Source organism: Schistocerca piceifrons, chromosome X, assembly GCF_021461385.2.
Source record: "Schistocerca piceifrons isolate TAMUIC-IGC-003096 chromosome X, iqSchPice1.1, whole genome shotgun sequence".
NCBI classification, from domain to species: Eukaryota; Metazoa; Arthropoda; class Insecta; order Orthoptera; family Acrididae; genus Schistocerca; species Schistocerca piceifrons.
Genome location: NC_060149.1, coordinates 653,187,798 through 653,207,178, shown reverse-complemented (window position 1 = coordinate 653,207,178; position 19,381 = coordinate 653,187,798). Strand labels below are relative to the sequence as shown.

The 19,381-nt window shown below is 36.0% G+C and overlaps 1 protein-coding gene across 1 annotated transcript in view; it reads right to left on the bottom strand.

The window, feature by feature from the left end:
* LOC124721321 (proto-oncogene tyrosine-protein kinase ROS) overlaps positions 1–19,381 on the bottom strand; it is a 566,425-nt gene that overhangs the window by 11,003 nt on the left and 536,041 nt on the right. Inside the window, exon 36 of the mRNA XM_047246233.1 lies at positions 11,607–11,758. Within this exon, the coding sequence (XP_047102189.1) occupies positions 11,607–11,758 (152 nt within the window). The remainder of the gene's footprint in view (positions 1–11,606; positions 11,759–19,381) is intronic.

Here is a 19,381-nt window from a genome sequence, read left to right as displayed (position 1 = left end):
TTTAATTTTTCATTACTATCATGATTCTCATCATATAATTTTTTTTCCATGTTATTTATGTAAATATCAGCAAAGATCTGCACATTCATCCTTTTGTTGATAAATTTTCCATTAAATGTGAAATAATTATGAGACACTGTTAGTTAGAACATTTCCACCAGTCCAAGTGCTTCTCCTTTTGCTATTTTTTTTATATGCATGAATACTGTTTTTGATGATTTTAATCATTCCTTTCATGGTGATTTTTTTCTATTAATTAGCAAAGCCTAATGGTGCCATTGACAAGTCATCAGGTGTTACTACTCTGTATTATCTTTGATTTCATCAGAAAATTCATAAATGTTCTTACTATTAAAATTGTTGCCTTTAGTTTACTATTTAATTCCCTGTTTATTCTATAACTTGGGCAACAGATGTTACTCATAATTGGACTTACAGATTTTTCTCTTATATAGATTATTTGCAAATGTAATTCATGGATTTGCAGGTTCATAATTTTATATTTCTCTTCATTTGTGAATGCTATTACTAATTAACAATGTAGGAAAAGGCAGATTGCTGCTTACAGTGAAGAAGACATGTTAAGTTGCAGACAGACATAACTAAAAGACAGAGCAATGACTTCAGTAAACAGTGCATAGGGCAGAAAAGAGGAGTTTTGAAACTTGATTCAGAGAGTGCACAAACACACAAAACAAAACTGCATTTTGGGCACATAAGGCAATATATGCTACTCCATCAGAAACGCTGATCATAACGTTGAACATTTTAAAAAGAGCTCGACAGACAACAGTCCAGGATAATCTTAGAAGAACCTGAAATTTACAGTAAAAAAAAAACCAACTAATACAGTGACCAGAGAAAAAAAAAAGAACTAATACAGAGTGACCAGAGCAACTTAATTGCAATGACAATTTAAGTGTTTATAAAAATGTATTAAGGTGATGGCTGCTGCTTATGGATGTCCAAGGTAATAGTGGGGATCACATGTGATGGGAGAGTGAGAACATGTGTTGCGTTCTGATCAGTGTGAGGTCTCTTCTGTGTGGCTCTCTATCCATGGAACTAGTTTGCAGATGAGTGTTCACAGCACAATGCAGAAGAAGTGGTCCCAAGAGGAAATGTGTTATCACAGGAATGGGCAACAATCTGCTATTTTAATTATATGTTTTTGTGGCTATTTTTTATCCCTGATTAACCATACATTTTAATCATTAATACACTAATCATTATTCTTAAAGCCTTTAATCCACTGAAATGTGTGTAGTTTGTCTGTTGGTAGTAACAGACATACTCAACACAATTTTTCCTACTTTAAATTGTAATGAACTAACAAGTAAAATTTATTAGTTAAGCCTGAAAGTGTCTTTAATTTACATGTGACAAATGTAACAAATATAATAAATGAGTTGTGTCCGAAGCAGTCATGCCACCTATTGGCAGTTTCCTAGGGGTCTTACATTGGCAGTGCAAACACAGCTACACTACTAGATCACTCCATAATGTCGCATTCATATGGATTGTATAAACTGATTGGCTATTTTTATAGCCGACATCATCAGGTACAATCTCTTGAGTGAACACCCACCACAGTAGTAAAAGTTTATATGTCTTCTAGCTTTACATATGACAATGACCATAATGCCCTGATTATGAACTGCATATTGACCTGAAGAAACTGCAGAATGGTACAAAATGAAGGAGCAGTGAGATGGCTAAACTGGATGAAGAAATGTCCTTGGAGAGTTTCGAAATAAGCATTACGTAACAATTGACTCAAGTGGAAGAAATGAATACAATGGAAGACAAATGGATAACTTTGAGACCTGGAACAGTGAAGGCAGTAGAGCATCAAACACGTAAAAAGGCAATATCCTGTAGGAATCCATTTATAGTCCTATCACATTAGACATTTAATTTAATTGATGGAAGGACAAGCTACAAAAAAGCAGTAAATGAAGCAGTCAATAGCAAAATGAGACTGACACAAAATGCAAAATGAGAGAATAGAAAGGGATACTGGAGAATCACAAAGTTGTAGAAGCACACATAACTATTGGAATGATAGATGCCACGTATGAGAAAATTAAAGAAACCTTTGGAGAAAAGAAAAGCAGCTGTATCAATATCAAGAGCTCAGATGGTAAGCCAGTACTAAGCAAAGATGGAAGGAATACATAGAAGTGCTACACAAGGAAAGAGGAAGCAGATGAAGATGAAAAAGGATATATGATACTGTGAGATGAATTTGACTGAACATTGAAAGACTTTAGTCCAAACAAGACATCTGAAATAGATACCACTTCCTAAGAATTATTTAGAGTCTTGGGAGAGCCAGCCGCAACAAAACTATTCCACCCAATATGCAGTACATGTGAGACACTGAAACTACCTTCAGACTTCAAGACAAATGAGTTAATTCCTGCTCCCAGGAACACAAGTGGTGACAAGTGTGAATAATACTCAATTCTCAGTTTAATAAGTCATGATTGCAAAATACTGAAACAAATTATTTACAGATACAGAAAGCACAGACAGAAGCTTAACTCAGGGGAGATCAGTTTGAATCCCACAGAAATGCAAGACCATATGATCCAATACAGACCCAACAACTTAAATTATAAGGTAGGTTGAAGCAACCTAACATTTATAGGATTTGTAGGTTTAGAGAAAGCTTTTGACAATGGTTACTGCAATAGGCTATTTGAAATACTAAATGCCCAAGAATAAAAAAAGAGGGGGCAAAAGATTATCTGCAAGTTATAAAGAAATCAGACTACAGAGTTGTAAGTCCAAGGACATGAAAGGCAAACAGCATTATAGGGTATGGGGTCCACCTTTTTGCTGCAAACACACTAGTTACCCAAACATGTTTCAGCACCTCTGTGGCATCATCAGTGGGTCTTTGTTAATAGAAAAATGTAAAAAGTGAGAGAAAAGTTTTGTTCCTTTTGCTTCTTACCATGATTTTACATTATTCTTGAGGTCTCACTTTGTCAAGTCAGTTATAACCTAAAATATTTTCACTTTTTAGAGTTTTCAATAAACAAAAACCCACTGACGATTGAACAGAGGTGCTGAAATATGTTTGGGTAAAAAGAAAAAAAACAATGTGTTTGCAAAAAGGCAGAACCCATATCCTATAATTTAACTATAAATGCAGAAAGAAAGGACAAGAGCTGCAGATCCAAAAGAGGTAAGCAGCAGTTGAAAAATCAGTGAGATAGGTTTGTAGCCTACCCCTAATGTTATTCAGTCTGCACACCAAATCATGGAGAAATTTGGAAATAGAATTAAATTTAAGGGTTAAGAGGTAAAAGCTTTGAGGTTTGCTGTTGACATTGTATTTCTGTCAAAGATAACAAAGGACTCTGAAGATCAGTTGAGTGGAATGGGTAGTATCTTGAGAACAGGCTATAAGATGAAATGAGACACAAGTAAAACAATCATAATGGAATATAATTGAATTAAAGTAGGTGGTGCTGAGGAAATTAGATTAGAAAATTATACTCTAAAAGTTGTAGATGAGACAATGGCTAAAGTAGAGAGGATATACAACACAGACCGGCAACAGCAAGAAAAGCATTTGTAAAAAAGAGAAATTTGTTTCCATCAAATATAAATTTAAGTGTCAAGAAGATTTCTCTGAAGGTATTTATCTAGAGTGTAACCTTGTAAGGAAGTGAAATGAAGACAATAAACAGTCTAGACATGAAGGGAACAACAGCTTTTGAAATGCAATGTTACAACAAAAAGTTAAAATTAAATGTGCTGACTGGATAATTAATGCAGAAGTATTAAATCAAATTGCTGAGAAAATATATTTATGGTACAAGTTTATTAAAAGAAGGAAACAGTCGAAGTGATACACCCAGAGGGATACAATGCTAGGCTCTACTTTCCCACAGCAGGAATGTTTGCTAAAATTTGTGCAAAACAAATATTAATGTCAGTTCTTCAATACATCCTACTATGTACATTGTAAAGGGCAATGAAGATTCAGCTAAAGTATGCAGGTTCAAATGGATGTTGGTTGTAGTGGTTATGCAGAGATGAGGGTTGTACAGGATAGACTAGTGTGGAGCACTGTAGCAAACCAATTTTTGAACTGAAGACTGCAACAACAAAAAGAAATCTCGTTATATTATGGCTAGTTATTTGATTTTTCTTATCTCTACAGATCAGAGGATGGTTCAATGAAACAGAAACCACTTATAACATTAGAAAAATATGCAATCTAGATGGACAATAAAATTTGTGCCAATTCTCCTCTTCTTGTTTTATGTGCCTATCAAATGCTCAAAATTTACTCCACAGGGTGAGAGGTTTTCCTGTATTCCACTTATAATGTTCAATTAAGATGCTAAACACAATTTTAATATATTTCCAAAATAGTGTTACTATGTTACAGCTTTTACACTGTCAGACAAAAATGGCATAGAGCACATGACAATGCCCCTTTTTAAACACAAACATAATTTCAAATGCAGCAATGTGATTTCAGTACTAAACAGAAAAGGAAAGCTCGCCTTATAGATCAAACTCAAAGTAAATTAAACTGAAGTTTTTGTTACATTAATTTATTCATAAGAATTCTGCTAAGCTATGCATGTACATGGCTGATTTCTCTTTTTAGAAATTATCAGAATTTCACATATTAGAAACCAAAATGAGCTTGACTAATGTTTTACAAGTTTACTTCTCTTCATGTTCAACCTACACAAAGTCTTTTAAAACAATGGAGTATCACATCATAACTATGCTTTGATTATCAACTGCAAATGCTTTATACCAAAACAGTCACCCTGCTTACACTATTCCATAAGGCCCTGGTCAGTCATAAAAGAAACAATCTAATTCAACAGCTGAATAAACTATGTCTGTGTAAAGATGCTGAACTCACATTTGGGGGAAAATGGTTCAAATTCCTGTTCAATCATCCTGTTTTAGGTTTTCTACAGTTTGTCTAAATTGCTTATAGTAAATGCCAGGATTGATCCTTTAAAAAGAACGCAGCTAAATTCTTTCCCCAGTCTGTGCTAGTACTCCATTTTTTACGACCTCAGCATCAATTGAATATTAAATCCTGATTTGCCTTTCCTTTCTCCCTTTTTCTCCTTCTCTGGTGAGAAATTTATAACACTATATTTTTATAACACATTTATAACTTTTCATCATCACCATCTACTTATCTCTTCACAACAGCTGCATGTATTGAGAATGTACAAAATGTTCCTGTTTGTGTTTCTTTTTCAGAAGATGCATTATTAATATATTTTGTATACAATGTCTGATTCTTTCCCTGCTCCACATTTCATTTTAACTATAAGTTCTCTACACATATTTTATATTATTTTTAAATGAAGTCCCACAAAATTAGTCACTACTTTTTTCCTTAAATATGTTTCTGTAATGCTTGGAAAACTCAAAATTTAAATACCGCATCATATTATTAGTTATATGCTGCATCCCATACCTCACCTTAATCCCTGTCTTACAAATGGTTTACATTTTTAACTGAAATAAATATGGTTGTTTTTGATTTATAATTAGAATAAAGAAATATCAAAACTAAAAAAGTGAACAACATGAAAATGAAGGACACATCAATGTATGTGAGTTTCAAACTAGCAATGGTTCTATCAAATGTAAATGCCTTTGACAATAATCCCACAAACATTTGTAGTGCTGTTGGTAAACTGTTTATAGATTTTGTATTGTCGTAACAATGACGTTACAAAGACATTAGTTTACCAACAATTGCAACTAAAACATGTTTCCTGTCCCAAAAATGTTAATTTATGTTTTAGACAATCTGTGACAGCATTTAAGTACTTTAGGAGTAAAGGAGACCACTCACCAAAAAGCAGAAGCGTTGAGGAGTCGACAGGCATACACAAAAAAGAAAGAAAATTTACAAGCTTTCAAAGTAATACTTTTTCAAGCTAGAGTACAAATACAAACAGAAAAATCCACACACACACGCACACACACACACACACACACACACACACACACACACACACAATGTGCGCGTGCGCATGCATACTTGCATACATATGCCTATGCCTCTGCATGGTGCCGACTGGTCGAACGATGCCAGTGCTGCATTTTGGCAGGTGGACTAGGTTAGGGGTGAGGATTGTGTCAGGTGTATGAGTAGATGAAGAGAGATGTGAGAGGCAGGGAGAGGGGTTGGGGTAGATGGCTAGTGGTTCAGAGGGAGGCAGCAAGTTTGCCGGCTAGGAAAGCGTGAGGGAGAGGAGACAGTCATACAGGCTACGCATGTGACGCGCGGATATTGGAGCTGGTACAGAGCAGCAGATGCTGAGGGTGATATGAAATAGGAGAGGCTGATAAGATGGAGGAAAGGGAAACTGTTGGATTGAGGGTATGGGGGCACTGGGTTAACATAGACAGGGCAGGATGGGTAAGAGAGCGAAGGATGCACTGCAAGAATAACTCCCATCTGCAGAGTTCAGAGAAGCTTGTGGTCAAGAGAAGGATCCAGATGGCTTGAGACGTGGAGCAGCCACTGAACTTGAGCAACTTATGCTCAGCAGCACATAGTGCCACCAGGCAGTCAACTTTGTTCTTGGCAGCAGCTTGGTGCTGGCCATTCTTCCTGGTAGACAGCTGGTTGGTAGCCATACCAACATAAAAAATATGTGCAGTGTTTGCAGGAGAGTCAGTGTATATCAGGGCTGTTTTCACAGCTGGCCTGGATACAGATGGGGTATGATAAGCCAGTGACAAGATTGGAGTAGGCAGTACAGGTGAGTGGACTGGGCAGGTCTTGCACCTGGGTCTTCCACAGGAATATGATCTCTGCGCAAGGGGTTGGGAGTGGGAGTGGCATAGTGATGGACTAGGATGCTATGGAGGTTAGCTAGGTGGTCCAACACACTTTAGGAGGGGTAGGAAGGATCTTGGGGAGGATTTACCTCATTTCAGAGCATGTTGATAGATAATCAAAGCCCTGATGAAGGATATGGTTCATTTGTTGCAGTCCAGGGTGTTACTGGGTGATGAGCAGGTTGCTCTTTTGTAGCTGATTCTTGGGGGTGGTGGGAGGTTTGGGGTGTGTGAGGATACAGCATGGGAAATCTGGTCATGGACTATGTTTGAGGGGGCAGTGCCTGTCTCTGAAGGTGCTTGTGAGACATTCAGCATACTGAGAAAGGAAGTTCTCATCACTGCTAGGTTGTCTTGGCCCTGAGCCCAGATTATAAAGATATCATTAATGAACCTGAACCAGACCAGGGGTTGGGTGTTTTGGGAGGCTAAGAAGGTTTCCTCTAGAAGACTCATAAACTGGTTGGCACAGGAGGCTGCCATGCATGCCCATTTCTGTGCCAAAGATTTGTTTGTATACCTTCCCTTCAAAGGAAAAGTAGCTGTTTGTCATTATATTTGGTAAGGTGTATAATGAATGAGGGAGTGGTTTTGGTGTTTGAAGGATGTTGCGAGAGGTAGTTTATTATAGCAACAAGACCATGGGCATGATGGTTGACATGGAGGTGGCATAAACAGCAATGAGCAGGAATCCAGAAAGTAAAGGGATGGGGATGGTCAAGAGCCCATGAAGAAGGTAGTTAATGTCTTTGTTGTCGTAGGCTAGATTCCAGGCAATTGTTTGGAGATGTTGGTCAAGAGGAAGTACAACAGCCAGCTACAGTGAGGCATCCTGGATTGCTGGGCTTGTGAATTTTGGGGAGCATGCAGAAGATCGGTGTGTGGAGTGTCACATGTGGAGGGAGATGGACCCAGGGGAGAGCTTCTGAGAGGGGCCTATGGAGTTCAGTAGATTATTTGTTCTTAAGGGCGCTTGTTACAATACTGTGAAATGGCAGTTTGTAACACTTTTCTGGAGATACCTCTGAAGTTGGTAATATGCTATTTTAAACTATGGCAGTTAGGTGAAAATGTTGTTAGACTATCTTATTCTTGTGTACTAGGAAACAAATTTTGCTTTATGCATAGCTAATTTTCATGACAAATGACACAACCAGTCATCTACTGATGAAAAGAAGAACCTGTTCGTTAATAAAGATGCTGTGAGATACACCAATTATTAACATTATCTCTGTGAAAAATAACAGCATAAGTCAAAATAATAATTTTAAAACTACAATTTCTGACTTTACCTATGGTTTGTGATCTACAATCAAAACGTAGACAAAGTTTTTAGTTTAAATCACTACTTGAAACAGCCTAATTATTTTATAATGTAACTACACTCTCAAATGAACAATAAATATGCTTTTAAGGTATTTTTGTTTCAATTGCTACCTGAAAGAGTGAGGAGGAATACATAGCTAGTCATACAATTAGTAAAATTCCCACACTTATGGTGTTGATTCTTCACTTCATCATGATATTCATCAGCCGAAAGCAGTAAATTTGGGAGCCCAATCCTGTAGTCAGAATTATGAAGCACCTGGGATAACAAAGTGCTGCAGACAGGGGAACAATGCCTCACTTGCTAATTGGGAACTATGTAAAGTATCCACATATATTTGTTGTCAGTTTATTTTATTCTTGACTGTGATTGCAACATTATGATGATTAGAAGTATACTGTTTTTAGAACGATGTATCCGTGTTTCTTTTTTTTAATCCAATTTCATATTGATTTTATTATGGGAAGAGATGAAACAAAATATCTATGTACGGCATACCAATGATAAAATTAGTAATGAAGTACTGACCCAGTAGTGAAGGATGAGAAATTTAAGGAAGAGATAAATAAGTTAATACAGTGAATATAAGACTTATTAGGGACACAGATGTGATGATCACAGAGGTAAAATATACCGCATAGGAAACGTAAGCTGTAAATTTACAAGCAGATTTATGAGATAACAAGTATTAGAGAGAAATGCCTTGTGGTGTATGATGGTTGGGGAAGTGTGTAAAGAAATAAAAAAACAATTTTTATTAAAAAAGTATCATCAAACATCAAATGATTACAAATGTCTATAAAGAAGACCACTGTCAGATTGTAGAAAGTGTATTAAAGAGTGATGGTGGTCAGTGCTGGTGATTATTATTACTCCTATTATTATCAATATTATAGATATTATTGCTACAATAAAGACAAGAGAAGAATGAAATAAAATCTGATAAAGCCTTGTCTGCAGCAATGAAAATACTCCCGCTAAACAACCTGAACACCTCTACTCGGTTACTCAGCTTACTCAATTTAAAAACAATTTTTTTGGATATGCTCACAGACTAACTACTTGTGTGGTAACAAATGCTTGTAGAAAAGGTTTGTCATATGCTATGAAATAAGTACCAATTGCGAGACCAGAAGACATGAAATTCCAACCACCCATTAGAATCAAAAGAGATTGTAACACTGGCACATAGAGTTTGGAAAGTGTAAAAGCATGTCTGCATGTTTGTCAGTGCAAGTTTTGCTGCTCCAGATGTTTGTGCTGCAGGTGAGTTTGAACAAACACTGCTGAAGTGTTTATGATAAGTAAGAAAAGTACCAAATCTTCTGATATATGACATGACTTGTACCTGAATTGTTGGTATGCCTTTCATCTTCAAAGAAGCCATGGTTATCAATTCCACCTAACAAATGAGAGAAACATATGGCATGCATAACATTAAATTGTTATCAATTCCACCGAACAAATGAGAGAAACATATTCCATGCATAACACAAAATTAAAACAAAACAAAATTTATGAGTGAAATTGAAAGAAAATACTGTACATTCAGGTAAGAAATAAACCCTCAGTCAAAAATTATTTAACTTCTTTATTAATTCTGTTCAGCAACATTGGCTGTATCTAAACACTATGTTTTTATACTGTATGGCCTGAGTACTAAATGAACAAAATAACCACAACAGAAACATCAAACAGTGTACTCAGACAATTATGTTGTTGCACAGCATTATGTGCTTCATTTGACTTCAGTTTTCAATAAGTCATGCTCCGGTAGTTCAACATAAAAACAGTATTTTACTATTCTTCTGATATATTTACTCTTGAATAAAAATGGATGTACAGGGGCCAGAAAATAGTATACATTTGTGGATTAAATGAAAAAAAGTGATTGTCTTATTTTGTGTTGATTAAATAGTTTTTGAAAACACCTAGAGTGTGCATGAAAAATGTAAATTTGTTACATTCAAAACTTCATCACAAAAATAGGACAGACTTCTGGTGTCAACATTTGCAAATAAAATTATTATGTGCGAAACATATATAGTTTCTTAGGATGAAAACTCTTTATCACACACACACACACACACACACACACACACACTCAGATATATACGAGAGGTGGTCAACAAACTCATCAAGTTTGTCAGCACACACATCAAGTTCACATGTACTCATGACATTGGCAGCTGCTCAGGAGTGGGGGAGACACATCAAGCATACTCACAGCAGAAGTGAAATGAGCACAGTGTGATAATATATTATTTCATCATCACAACACTTTGATCTTTGCACTTTCTGATCCCCCACCCCCCATGTGTTTACAAACATCATCTTTTTGTTAGTTGAGCAGGTGCCTAGTAGAAATATTTTTGTCTGCTACAATCATACTCAATTTATGAACTTATTTTGTGACTGATCAGTACAAGAATTTATACTATTTAGCATGTGACATCCCTCTTTTTGAAGCTAAATGTGACTCTCAGATTTACAAGTACTGCTTTCAGCCAGTATCTGAAATTAAAAATAGTACTAATAAACATATATGTCGTCAAAGATCTCATTGTCTTACCACTTCAAAAAAATTAAGCATATTTTTTGAAACTAGAGGTCAAGGAAAGAGCAAAGATGAAAATATTATGCTGATTATGCGCAAAATGGACCCAAGCTGAAACTCAGTGGGCAGTTGTGCTAGCAAATAAGAAATATTGTTCAAATTTTTCAGCAAAATCAGAGGAATACAGTTTTAAATATGCTATTAAAATTTATTTTACTTTCCAGCTTGCATTTTAACCTTGTTTTTAAATTTTTTGCACATAATTGAGATTATCAGCTTTATGTGGAACTGAGATAACTTCACTTAAATAAGGTGATGCATGAAAAAAAAATGCCTCACTTTTTATTATTTTGGCATGCTGATGTTGAGAAGTAACAATAAGAAATGTGAAAATAAACTTAGGCACTCTCATTTCAAAAGGTTGTAGGTACGAACACAGAAAACTTTAGGAAAATCAAATAACAATGGCTCAGGCACCTTGTTCGTCTAACATTAAATGAAACAAATCTCTAATAAAATTAAACAAATATGACCTCAAAATTATTCCAGCTGGAACTACCCTGGCATCTTCTGGGTCTGTCCAGCAGAAAGTGTGACACCTGTTAACTTCCATAGAACACTAATCTTCATCATGATAGCAATGTGACAAACAGCACTCAATTATCAATGAGTCTTACAAGCAGTATGAGCACAATGGGAACTTGCAGACTCACTACACCATGTCAGTGACTGGCTCCTGCCCTGATGCATCTAAAGGCTGTGAGTATGAGACAAGGCACCAATGAGCTTATGAGTTGGTACGAAGGCTGAACTGACGGGATGCATGACTACCTTGCCGTAATAAGAGAAAAATCTCTTTTTACTTACCATTCTGAAGCCTTGTCACATAGTGGCCCATAGGAACAGCAGCACTAGTATCTCTGATCCGTGTTTTCAAATTCTCCAGAACTTCCAAACAGAATTTAAAAGTGGGTCTACTTTCTGCACTGTAGCTAAATGTTTTCTGCATAAGGTCATGCCTAAAAACATAAATTTTAAATTAGTTTACCAGTTCTAGCCACTGAGACAGACTCACATAAATTTTAAATTAGTTTACCAGTTCTAGCCACTGAGACAGACTCACATAAATTTGTAATAATGGAAAGATAGCTGGTCAAGGCCTTCTACAAGGAATAACATTGACTTTTGCCAGAAGAGATTTAAAAAACCATAGGGAACTTAAAAAGGATAGTCAGAAGAATATTTGAACCCCAATTCTCCAAAATGTAAACCCAATGTCTCAACACTGTGCCCCCAGAAAAATATAAAATAAAATCAATACAATGAATTCTCATTTATAAACTCCAGTGATGCATTATTTCTTATGCACACTTACAGAAATTAAATTCAAGAAACCAGCTGAGTGGCACCCATTCACCTTAATTAACATTTTACAGATCTCATCGTGAGGGAGAAACAGACAAGTGTATTTCAGATGAAAACTCCATGGGGGTTGATGGGCTTAACTCCAAAGAATACAGCATAGTTTTACACCAGAAAAATTAACTGTTGTCTCATGGTTATAACAAGGAAATCCTATGAAAAATGTTGGCTCAGTAACAAAAAATCATAGCCTTTTTTAAAATGAAAACTAATGTTAATTACATGACAAAGATACACACAAAATGTCTAAGGTACATGAAAACACAGAATATCAATCCTCCAGCAAGACAAATACAGATGGTGCTGAGAACTTATCGTACATGTGCTGTAGCTTCTGTTTATTTTCTAAGTGAAGGAAGTTATTGCACATTCTTTACAGTTAGAAAACATGACAGTGCGTTGCATATACATCTGTGCAGGTGTCCATGTGTAGGTCAAGCTAATGGGGAGATCTGATGGAATGGGGTAGATAAAGATACTGAACACAGATAGCACACAACATATACTAAAAGCCACATGATTCAGCACAATTAACCAATACATTTTCAAATCTAAGCTGAACAATTCACCCTTAGCAAGCTTTTCCATGAAATGGATACTTGATCAAGCCATCCTGCTTATGGTTTTCTAGGTAAATGCCCAGGTGATTAATCTAATAGAAAATATACAACATTTTAGTGACTGATTACAATGATCCAACTCTTATCTCCACTTGTTATGAAAGTGGAACCATTAACTGTGGAGCTAATCAGTCACATTAGCTTCATTTTCTCACCAAGGGCAATGGTAATGAGAAGGTATAGGAAACACAAAATGAGCTCTACACTCTTCAACCAAATTATTAAAGCACTTTATAGTGGACTTCCACAGCCACATTCAGGTGGTTCAAATTCAACTTTCCTATGCAGCATTAGAAGTCTGCTGAAAGTAGCCAATAAGCTGCTGAAAGAGCACTGGACTCAAACTTGGCTGGACTTATCACCTGCAGGTGATAGCATTACGAAAGATCCTAGAATGTTTCCAGGGCTGTATCTGTTCCAGTTACGACAACTGGTGTTTGCATCTCCAAAATCCTACAATTTTCAAAGAATTAGTTAATTTTATTACATACAGGATAAATTTGATCATGTTGCTATTAAATAAATTTTTCTAATAAAAGGTCAAACCTTTATTTGTAGAGCTTAAATCTACTGCACTAATCTGCCATATTAGAATCTAGAAATTAATGGTAGTTCTGAGTAACTAGAGCTGTAACTGTTGAAATTAATGGAGAACACAGCAGTCCCAAATTTTAAGATGACTCAAGCTGCAAGTGAACCTCTTTTTTTACTTTCATGGCTCTGGGAATTCCATAGATGTCTGAAAAACTTAAAAATACAATGGAGAATCATTATATGGAGTCCTCAGTTTAAAAAAAAACACATCAAGAAAATATTAATTAATTTGTTATTCTCTTCTTCAATTGTTGTTGTTGTTGTGGTCTTCTATACAAAGACTGGTTTGATGCAGCTCTCCATTATAGTCTACCTTGCACTGGCCTCTTCATCCCTGTGTAACTACTATAACCTACACCCAATGGAACCTGCTTTCTGTATTCAACCCTTGGTCTCCTTCTACAATTTCTATCCCCCCCACTTCCTTCCACACTTAATTTAATTACAAAACTGAGGATTCCTTGATGCCTCAGTATGTGTTCTACCAACCAATCCATTCTTGTAGTAAAATTGTGCATCAGTTTTTTTTCTCCACATTTGATTCAATACCCCTCTATTAGGTATTTCATCTGTTCATCTGATTTTAACTATTCTTCTGCAGCACCACATTTAAAATGCTTCTATTCTCTTCTAGTCTGAAATGCTTACTCTACACAGTTCACTTCTGTACAACTCCATACAAAAACCTTCAGAAAAGATTTCCTACCACTTAAATTTTTATTTGATGTTAAGAAGTTTCTCCTTTTCAGAAACACTTTTCTTGCTATTACCAGTCTGCATTTTATGTCTTCTCTACACTGGTCATCATCAGATCTTTTGCTGCCAATGATCAAAACTTGTTGAATGTTTTTAGTGTCTCATTTCCTAATCTAATTTTATTAACATCGCCTGATTTGATTGAATTACTTTCCCTTACACTTGTTTTACTTTTATGATGAAAAAAATTAATTAAAATTTGTGCCACTGCCAGAACTTGAACCTGTGTCCTGTGCTTACTAGGCAGATGTGCTAGCCATTACATCAACATAGCAGTGCAGCTAAAACAACTGCATGGACTATCATAGTTCAGTGCCATCCCTAACGCAAACTTTGATTCACACCTTCAGCTCATTCTCCCCTTCTTAAGTTGTCAGTGTTGTCAAGGATCTCCAGTATTGGAATAGCACCCAGCTTTGTACGTACTGGGGAAATCCTGCCTGTACCTCAGGTGTAGGTGATATTCATCTTATAGCCTCTGTTCAAGATACTATCCCCTCCAAATCTCCATACATTTGTCTTCTGTGTTACTATCTATTCCATTCAACTGCTTTTTGAAGTCCTTTACTGTCTCTAACAGAATTAAAATGTCATCAGCAAACCGCAAAACTTTTATTTCTTCTCCTGTATCTTTAATTATATTTCCAATTTTTTCACTGTTTCCTTTACTGCTTGCTTAATGTATAGATGTAATAACATTGGGGAGAAGCTAAAAATCTGTCTCACTCCCTTCTCAGGCACTGATTCTCTTCCTTACCATTCAACTCTAATAACTGCAGTGTGGTTTCTGTGCAAGTTGTAGAGAACTTTTCACTACCTGTATTTTATCCCCACTATCTTCAGAATTTTGAAAAAAAGTATTCCAATCAACACTGTCAAAAGATTTTTCTAAATCTACAAATGCCTTTTTTCACTGTCTCTTCTAAGATGAGTTGTAGCATCAGTATGGCCTCATGTTTTCTTACAGTTCTCTGGAATCCAAGGTGATCTTCATCACAGTCATGTTCTACCAGTTTTTCCATTCTTTTGTGATCAGTTCATGTCAATACTTTGCAACCATAACTTATTAAACTGATGGTGCAATAATATTCATAGGTGACAGCATCTACTCTCTTTGTAATATGAATTACTATATTCCTGTTGAATTCTGAGGATATTTTGTCTTTCACATGTGCCTTGCAAACCAGTTCTAATAGATCTCAATAGTTCTGGGAGAACGTCATCTAATCTAGGGGCCTTGATTCAACTTAGGCCATTCAGTGCTCTGTCAAATTCTTCTCACAGTATCATATTTCTCAGTTCCTGTTAATCTATTTACTCTTCTCTTTCCATAATATTGTCTTCAAGTTTGTTTCTGTATATTCTTTCCACCTCCCAGCCCTCCTTTCTTTGCTCAGTCTTTGCTTGTCATCTCATCTCTTAATATTCATGCAGCTACGTATTTTTCTCAAAAGGCCTCTTAAATTTTCTATATGTTGCACCTATCATCCTCATAGTCATGCATGTTTCAGCAGCCTTGGATTTCTTGTCTTGACATTTTTGCTTTGTCACAATGCAACTTTCTGTCAGTCTCTTGTTTTAGGTGCTGTATTCCCTCTTGCCTGCTTAATGTGCTACATTTTTGTATTTACTCCTTTTCAATTGACTGATTTTTCACTGGTCCAGTTTCATTATACAGCACAAATTGTACAATTGATAATGGACACGTCAAAGAAAAGTTGCGATAATGCAGAGTATTATTAAACAGTAGAGAAATTAGAATTAGGTACATATAATTTAATTTTTAAGTAACTTGCTTTATCACGTTTTCAGAAATTATTTTACAGGATAGAAACAGTGCTTTTTTAGAAAACCCTTTAGTTTAATTTAAAATATTGGGTATGCAGCAATTTTTACTTCCTCTGGTACCTTATTGTGTGGTATTACACCAATGTCACTTAAGATTCAGTATCTCATGCATTATCTGAGGATTTCTACTGGGCTTTGTCTTTTCGCTCATTTGATCCTCTGCCGCCTTCATTACTTCATCTCTCAAGGCTGTCCGTTTGTATTCTATTGTGTTGCTTACCCCTATTTAGTCAATCATTGCTTCATGCTCTCTTTGAACAACCTCTGATTATTTCTACTTATCCAGGTCCCATCTCCCTGATTTCCTAGATTTCTGAAATTTCATCAGTTTTAGCCTGCAGTTCATACCCTTTAAAGGGGGAAGTTGGCAAAATTGGTCAAAAATGATAAAAAAAATTTGCCACCAGATAGTCATGTAGTATGTCAGAAATACTGTCTCCAATTTTCACAGATTAATTTGAACTGATAAAAAAGCTGTCTTGTTTTAATCACTGCACAGCACCGCACCCACTTTTCTAGATGACACTCTTCTTGTTTGCAAGGTTTTATTACTTCCTGCTGTTATACAAGTATCAGAAGAGTACAGAACACTGTGGACCTGTTTACATTGTGTTATCTTTGTCTTCCACTAGCTACCTTTGGTAGCTGTTATCGTCTTGTGGTGCAGAAATATAAACATTTCAGTTCTGCTGTTAGTGTGAGAATTACGACTGTGTTCAAGCTTTTGTTGTATGATTTACTGTTTAAAATGCCAAGATATAGTGGTGAAGTGTTTCAGAACGTGGATAAAGCTTGCCATTTATGTGTCAATAAACAGTTTCTACAAGTGAGTCAACATAATTCAGCGTAAGATAATAGTGAAGCTAATTCAATGAGCAGTTCACAGGAGAAACTTGGAACTGGTGTAGAGTTTCAGTCCACTAAAGATGAAGAGAATAGTGGTTTTAGGATAATTGATTCAGAAATTATGTGTTCTATCATTAGAAATTTGTGTGCATGTGGTAACTGTGGCAATAAATCTTTATGATTATATGACAGAAATGACAGAGATGGTATTGTGTATAGCATGCACTTGTATTGTAACAGCTGTCAAACTGACATTCAATTCAAAACATCAACTGCTAAGAATTGGGTTTATGAAGCCAACATAAGATTCTGCTATGAGATGAGATGTCTTGGTGCTGGACGGAAAGGCAGCAATTTGTTTTGTGCAATAATGGACATTCCATCTCCATCTGTCCCGTACTCAACACTAAACAATCCTCTTCTGAATGCCTTGGAAACAGAATGCAGTAGCAGTTTATAAGCAGCAGTGAAAGAGGCAGTTTTATTAATGAAGACATTCAGACAGAAGGAAATGACCCTTTGCCTTCTATATATTTATCTTTTTCATGTGATAGCACAGTGTTTCATCTGTTATAAGTGTTGACACAGGAAAAGTTTTGAATTTGCAGGTGATGTCCAAATATTCTACATCTACATCTACATGGATACTCTGCAAATCAAATTTAAATGCCTGGCAGAGGGTTCATCGAACCACCTTCACAATTCTCTATTATTCCAATTTTGTATAGTGCATGGAAAGAAAGAACACCTATATCTTTCCATATGAGCTCTGATTTCCCTTATTTTATCATGGTGATCATTCCTCCCTATGTAGGTTGGTGTAAACAAAATATTTTTGCATTTGGGGGAGAAAGTTTGTGATTGGAATTTCGTGAGAAGATTCCGTTGCAATGAAAAATGCCTTCCTTTTAATGATGTACAGCCCAAATCCTGTACCATTTCTGTGACACTCTCTCCCACATTTTGGGATAATACAAAACATGCTGCCTTTCTTTGAACTTTTTCGATGTACTCCATCAGTCCTACCTGGTAATGATCCCACATCCCACAGCAGTATTCTAAAAGAGGATGAACAAGCATAGTGTAGGCAGTCTCCTTAGTAGGTTTGTTACATTTTCTAAGTGTTCTGCCAATAAAATGCAGTCTTTGGTTTGCCTTCCCCACAACATTTTCTATGTGTTCCTTCTAATTTAAGTTGTTTGTAATTGTAATACCTAGGTATTTAGTTGAATTTATGGCTTTTATATTAGACTGATTTATCATGTAACCAAAGTTTAATGAGTTCCTTTTAGCACTCATGTAGATGACCTCACACTTTTCGTTATTTAGGGTCAACTACCACTTTTTGCACCATTCAGATACCTTTTACAAATCATATTGCAGTTTGTTTTGATCTTCTGATGATTTTATTAGTCGATAAACGACAGCGTCATCTGCAAACATCCAAAGACGGCTGCTCAGATTGTTTCCCAAATCTTTTATATACATAAGGAACAGCAAAGGGCCTGTAACACTACCTTGAGGAATGCCAGAAATCACTTCTGTTTTATTCGATATCATTCCATCAATTACTATGACCTGTGACCTCTCTGACAGGAAATCACAAATCCAGTCACATAACTGAAATGATATTCCATAAGCACACAATTTCACTACGAGCCGCTTGTGTGGTACAGTGTCAAAAGCCTTCTGGAAATCCAGAAATACTGAATCGATCTGAAATCCCTTGTCAATAGCACTCAACACTTCATGTGAATAAAGAGCTAGTTGTGTTTCACAGGAATGATGTTTTCTAAACCCATGTTGACTGTGTGTCAACAGACCATTTTCTTTGAAGTAATTCATAATGTACAAACACAATATAAGTTCCAAAATCCTGCTGCATATCGACGTTAATGATATGGGCCTGTAATTTAGTGGATTACTCCTACTACCTTTCTTGAATATTGGTGTGACCTGTGCAACTTTCCAGTCTTTGGCTATGGATCTTTTGTCGAGTATATTGTATATGATTGTTAAGTATGGAGCCAATGCATCAGCATACTCCAAAAGGAACATAACTGGTATACAGTCTGGACCAGAAGAGTTGCTTTTATTAAGTGATTTAAGTTGCTTTACTACTCTGAGGATATTTACTTCTACATTACTCATGTTGGCAGCTGTTATCAATTCGAATTCTGGAATATTTACTTCGTCTTCTTTTGTTAAGGCATTTTGGAATGCTGTTTTTAGTAACTCTGCTTTGGCAGCACTGTCTTCAATAGTATCTCCATTGCTATCATGCAGGAAGGCATTGATTGTTTCTTGCTGTTAACATACTTCACATACGACCAAAATCTCTTTGGATTTTCTGCCAGGTTTCGAGACAAAGTTTCATTGTGGAAACTGTTATGGGCATCTCGCATTGAAGTCCACACTAAATTTTGAGCTTCTGTAAAAGATGGACAATCTTGAGGATGTTGTGTCTGTTTAAATTTGGCAAGTTTGTTTCATTGTTTCTGCAACATTGTTCTAACCCGTTTTGTGTACCAAGGAGGATCAGCTCTGTCATTTGTT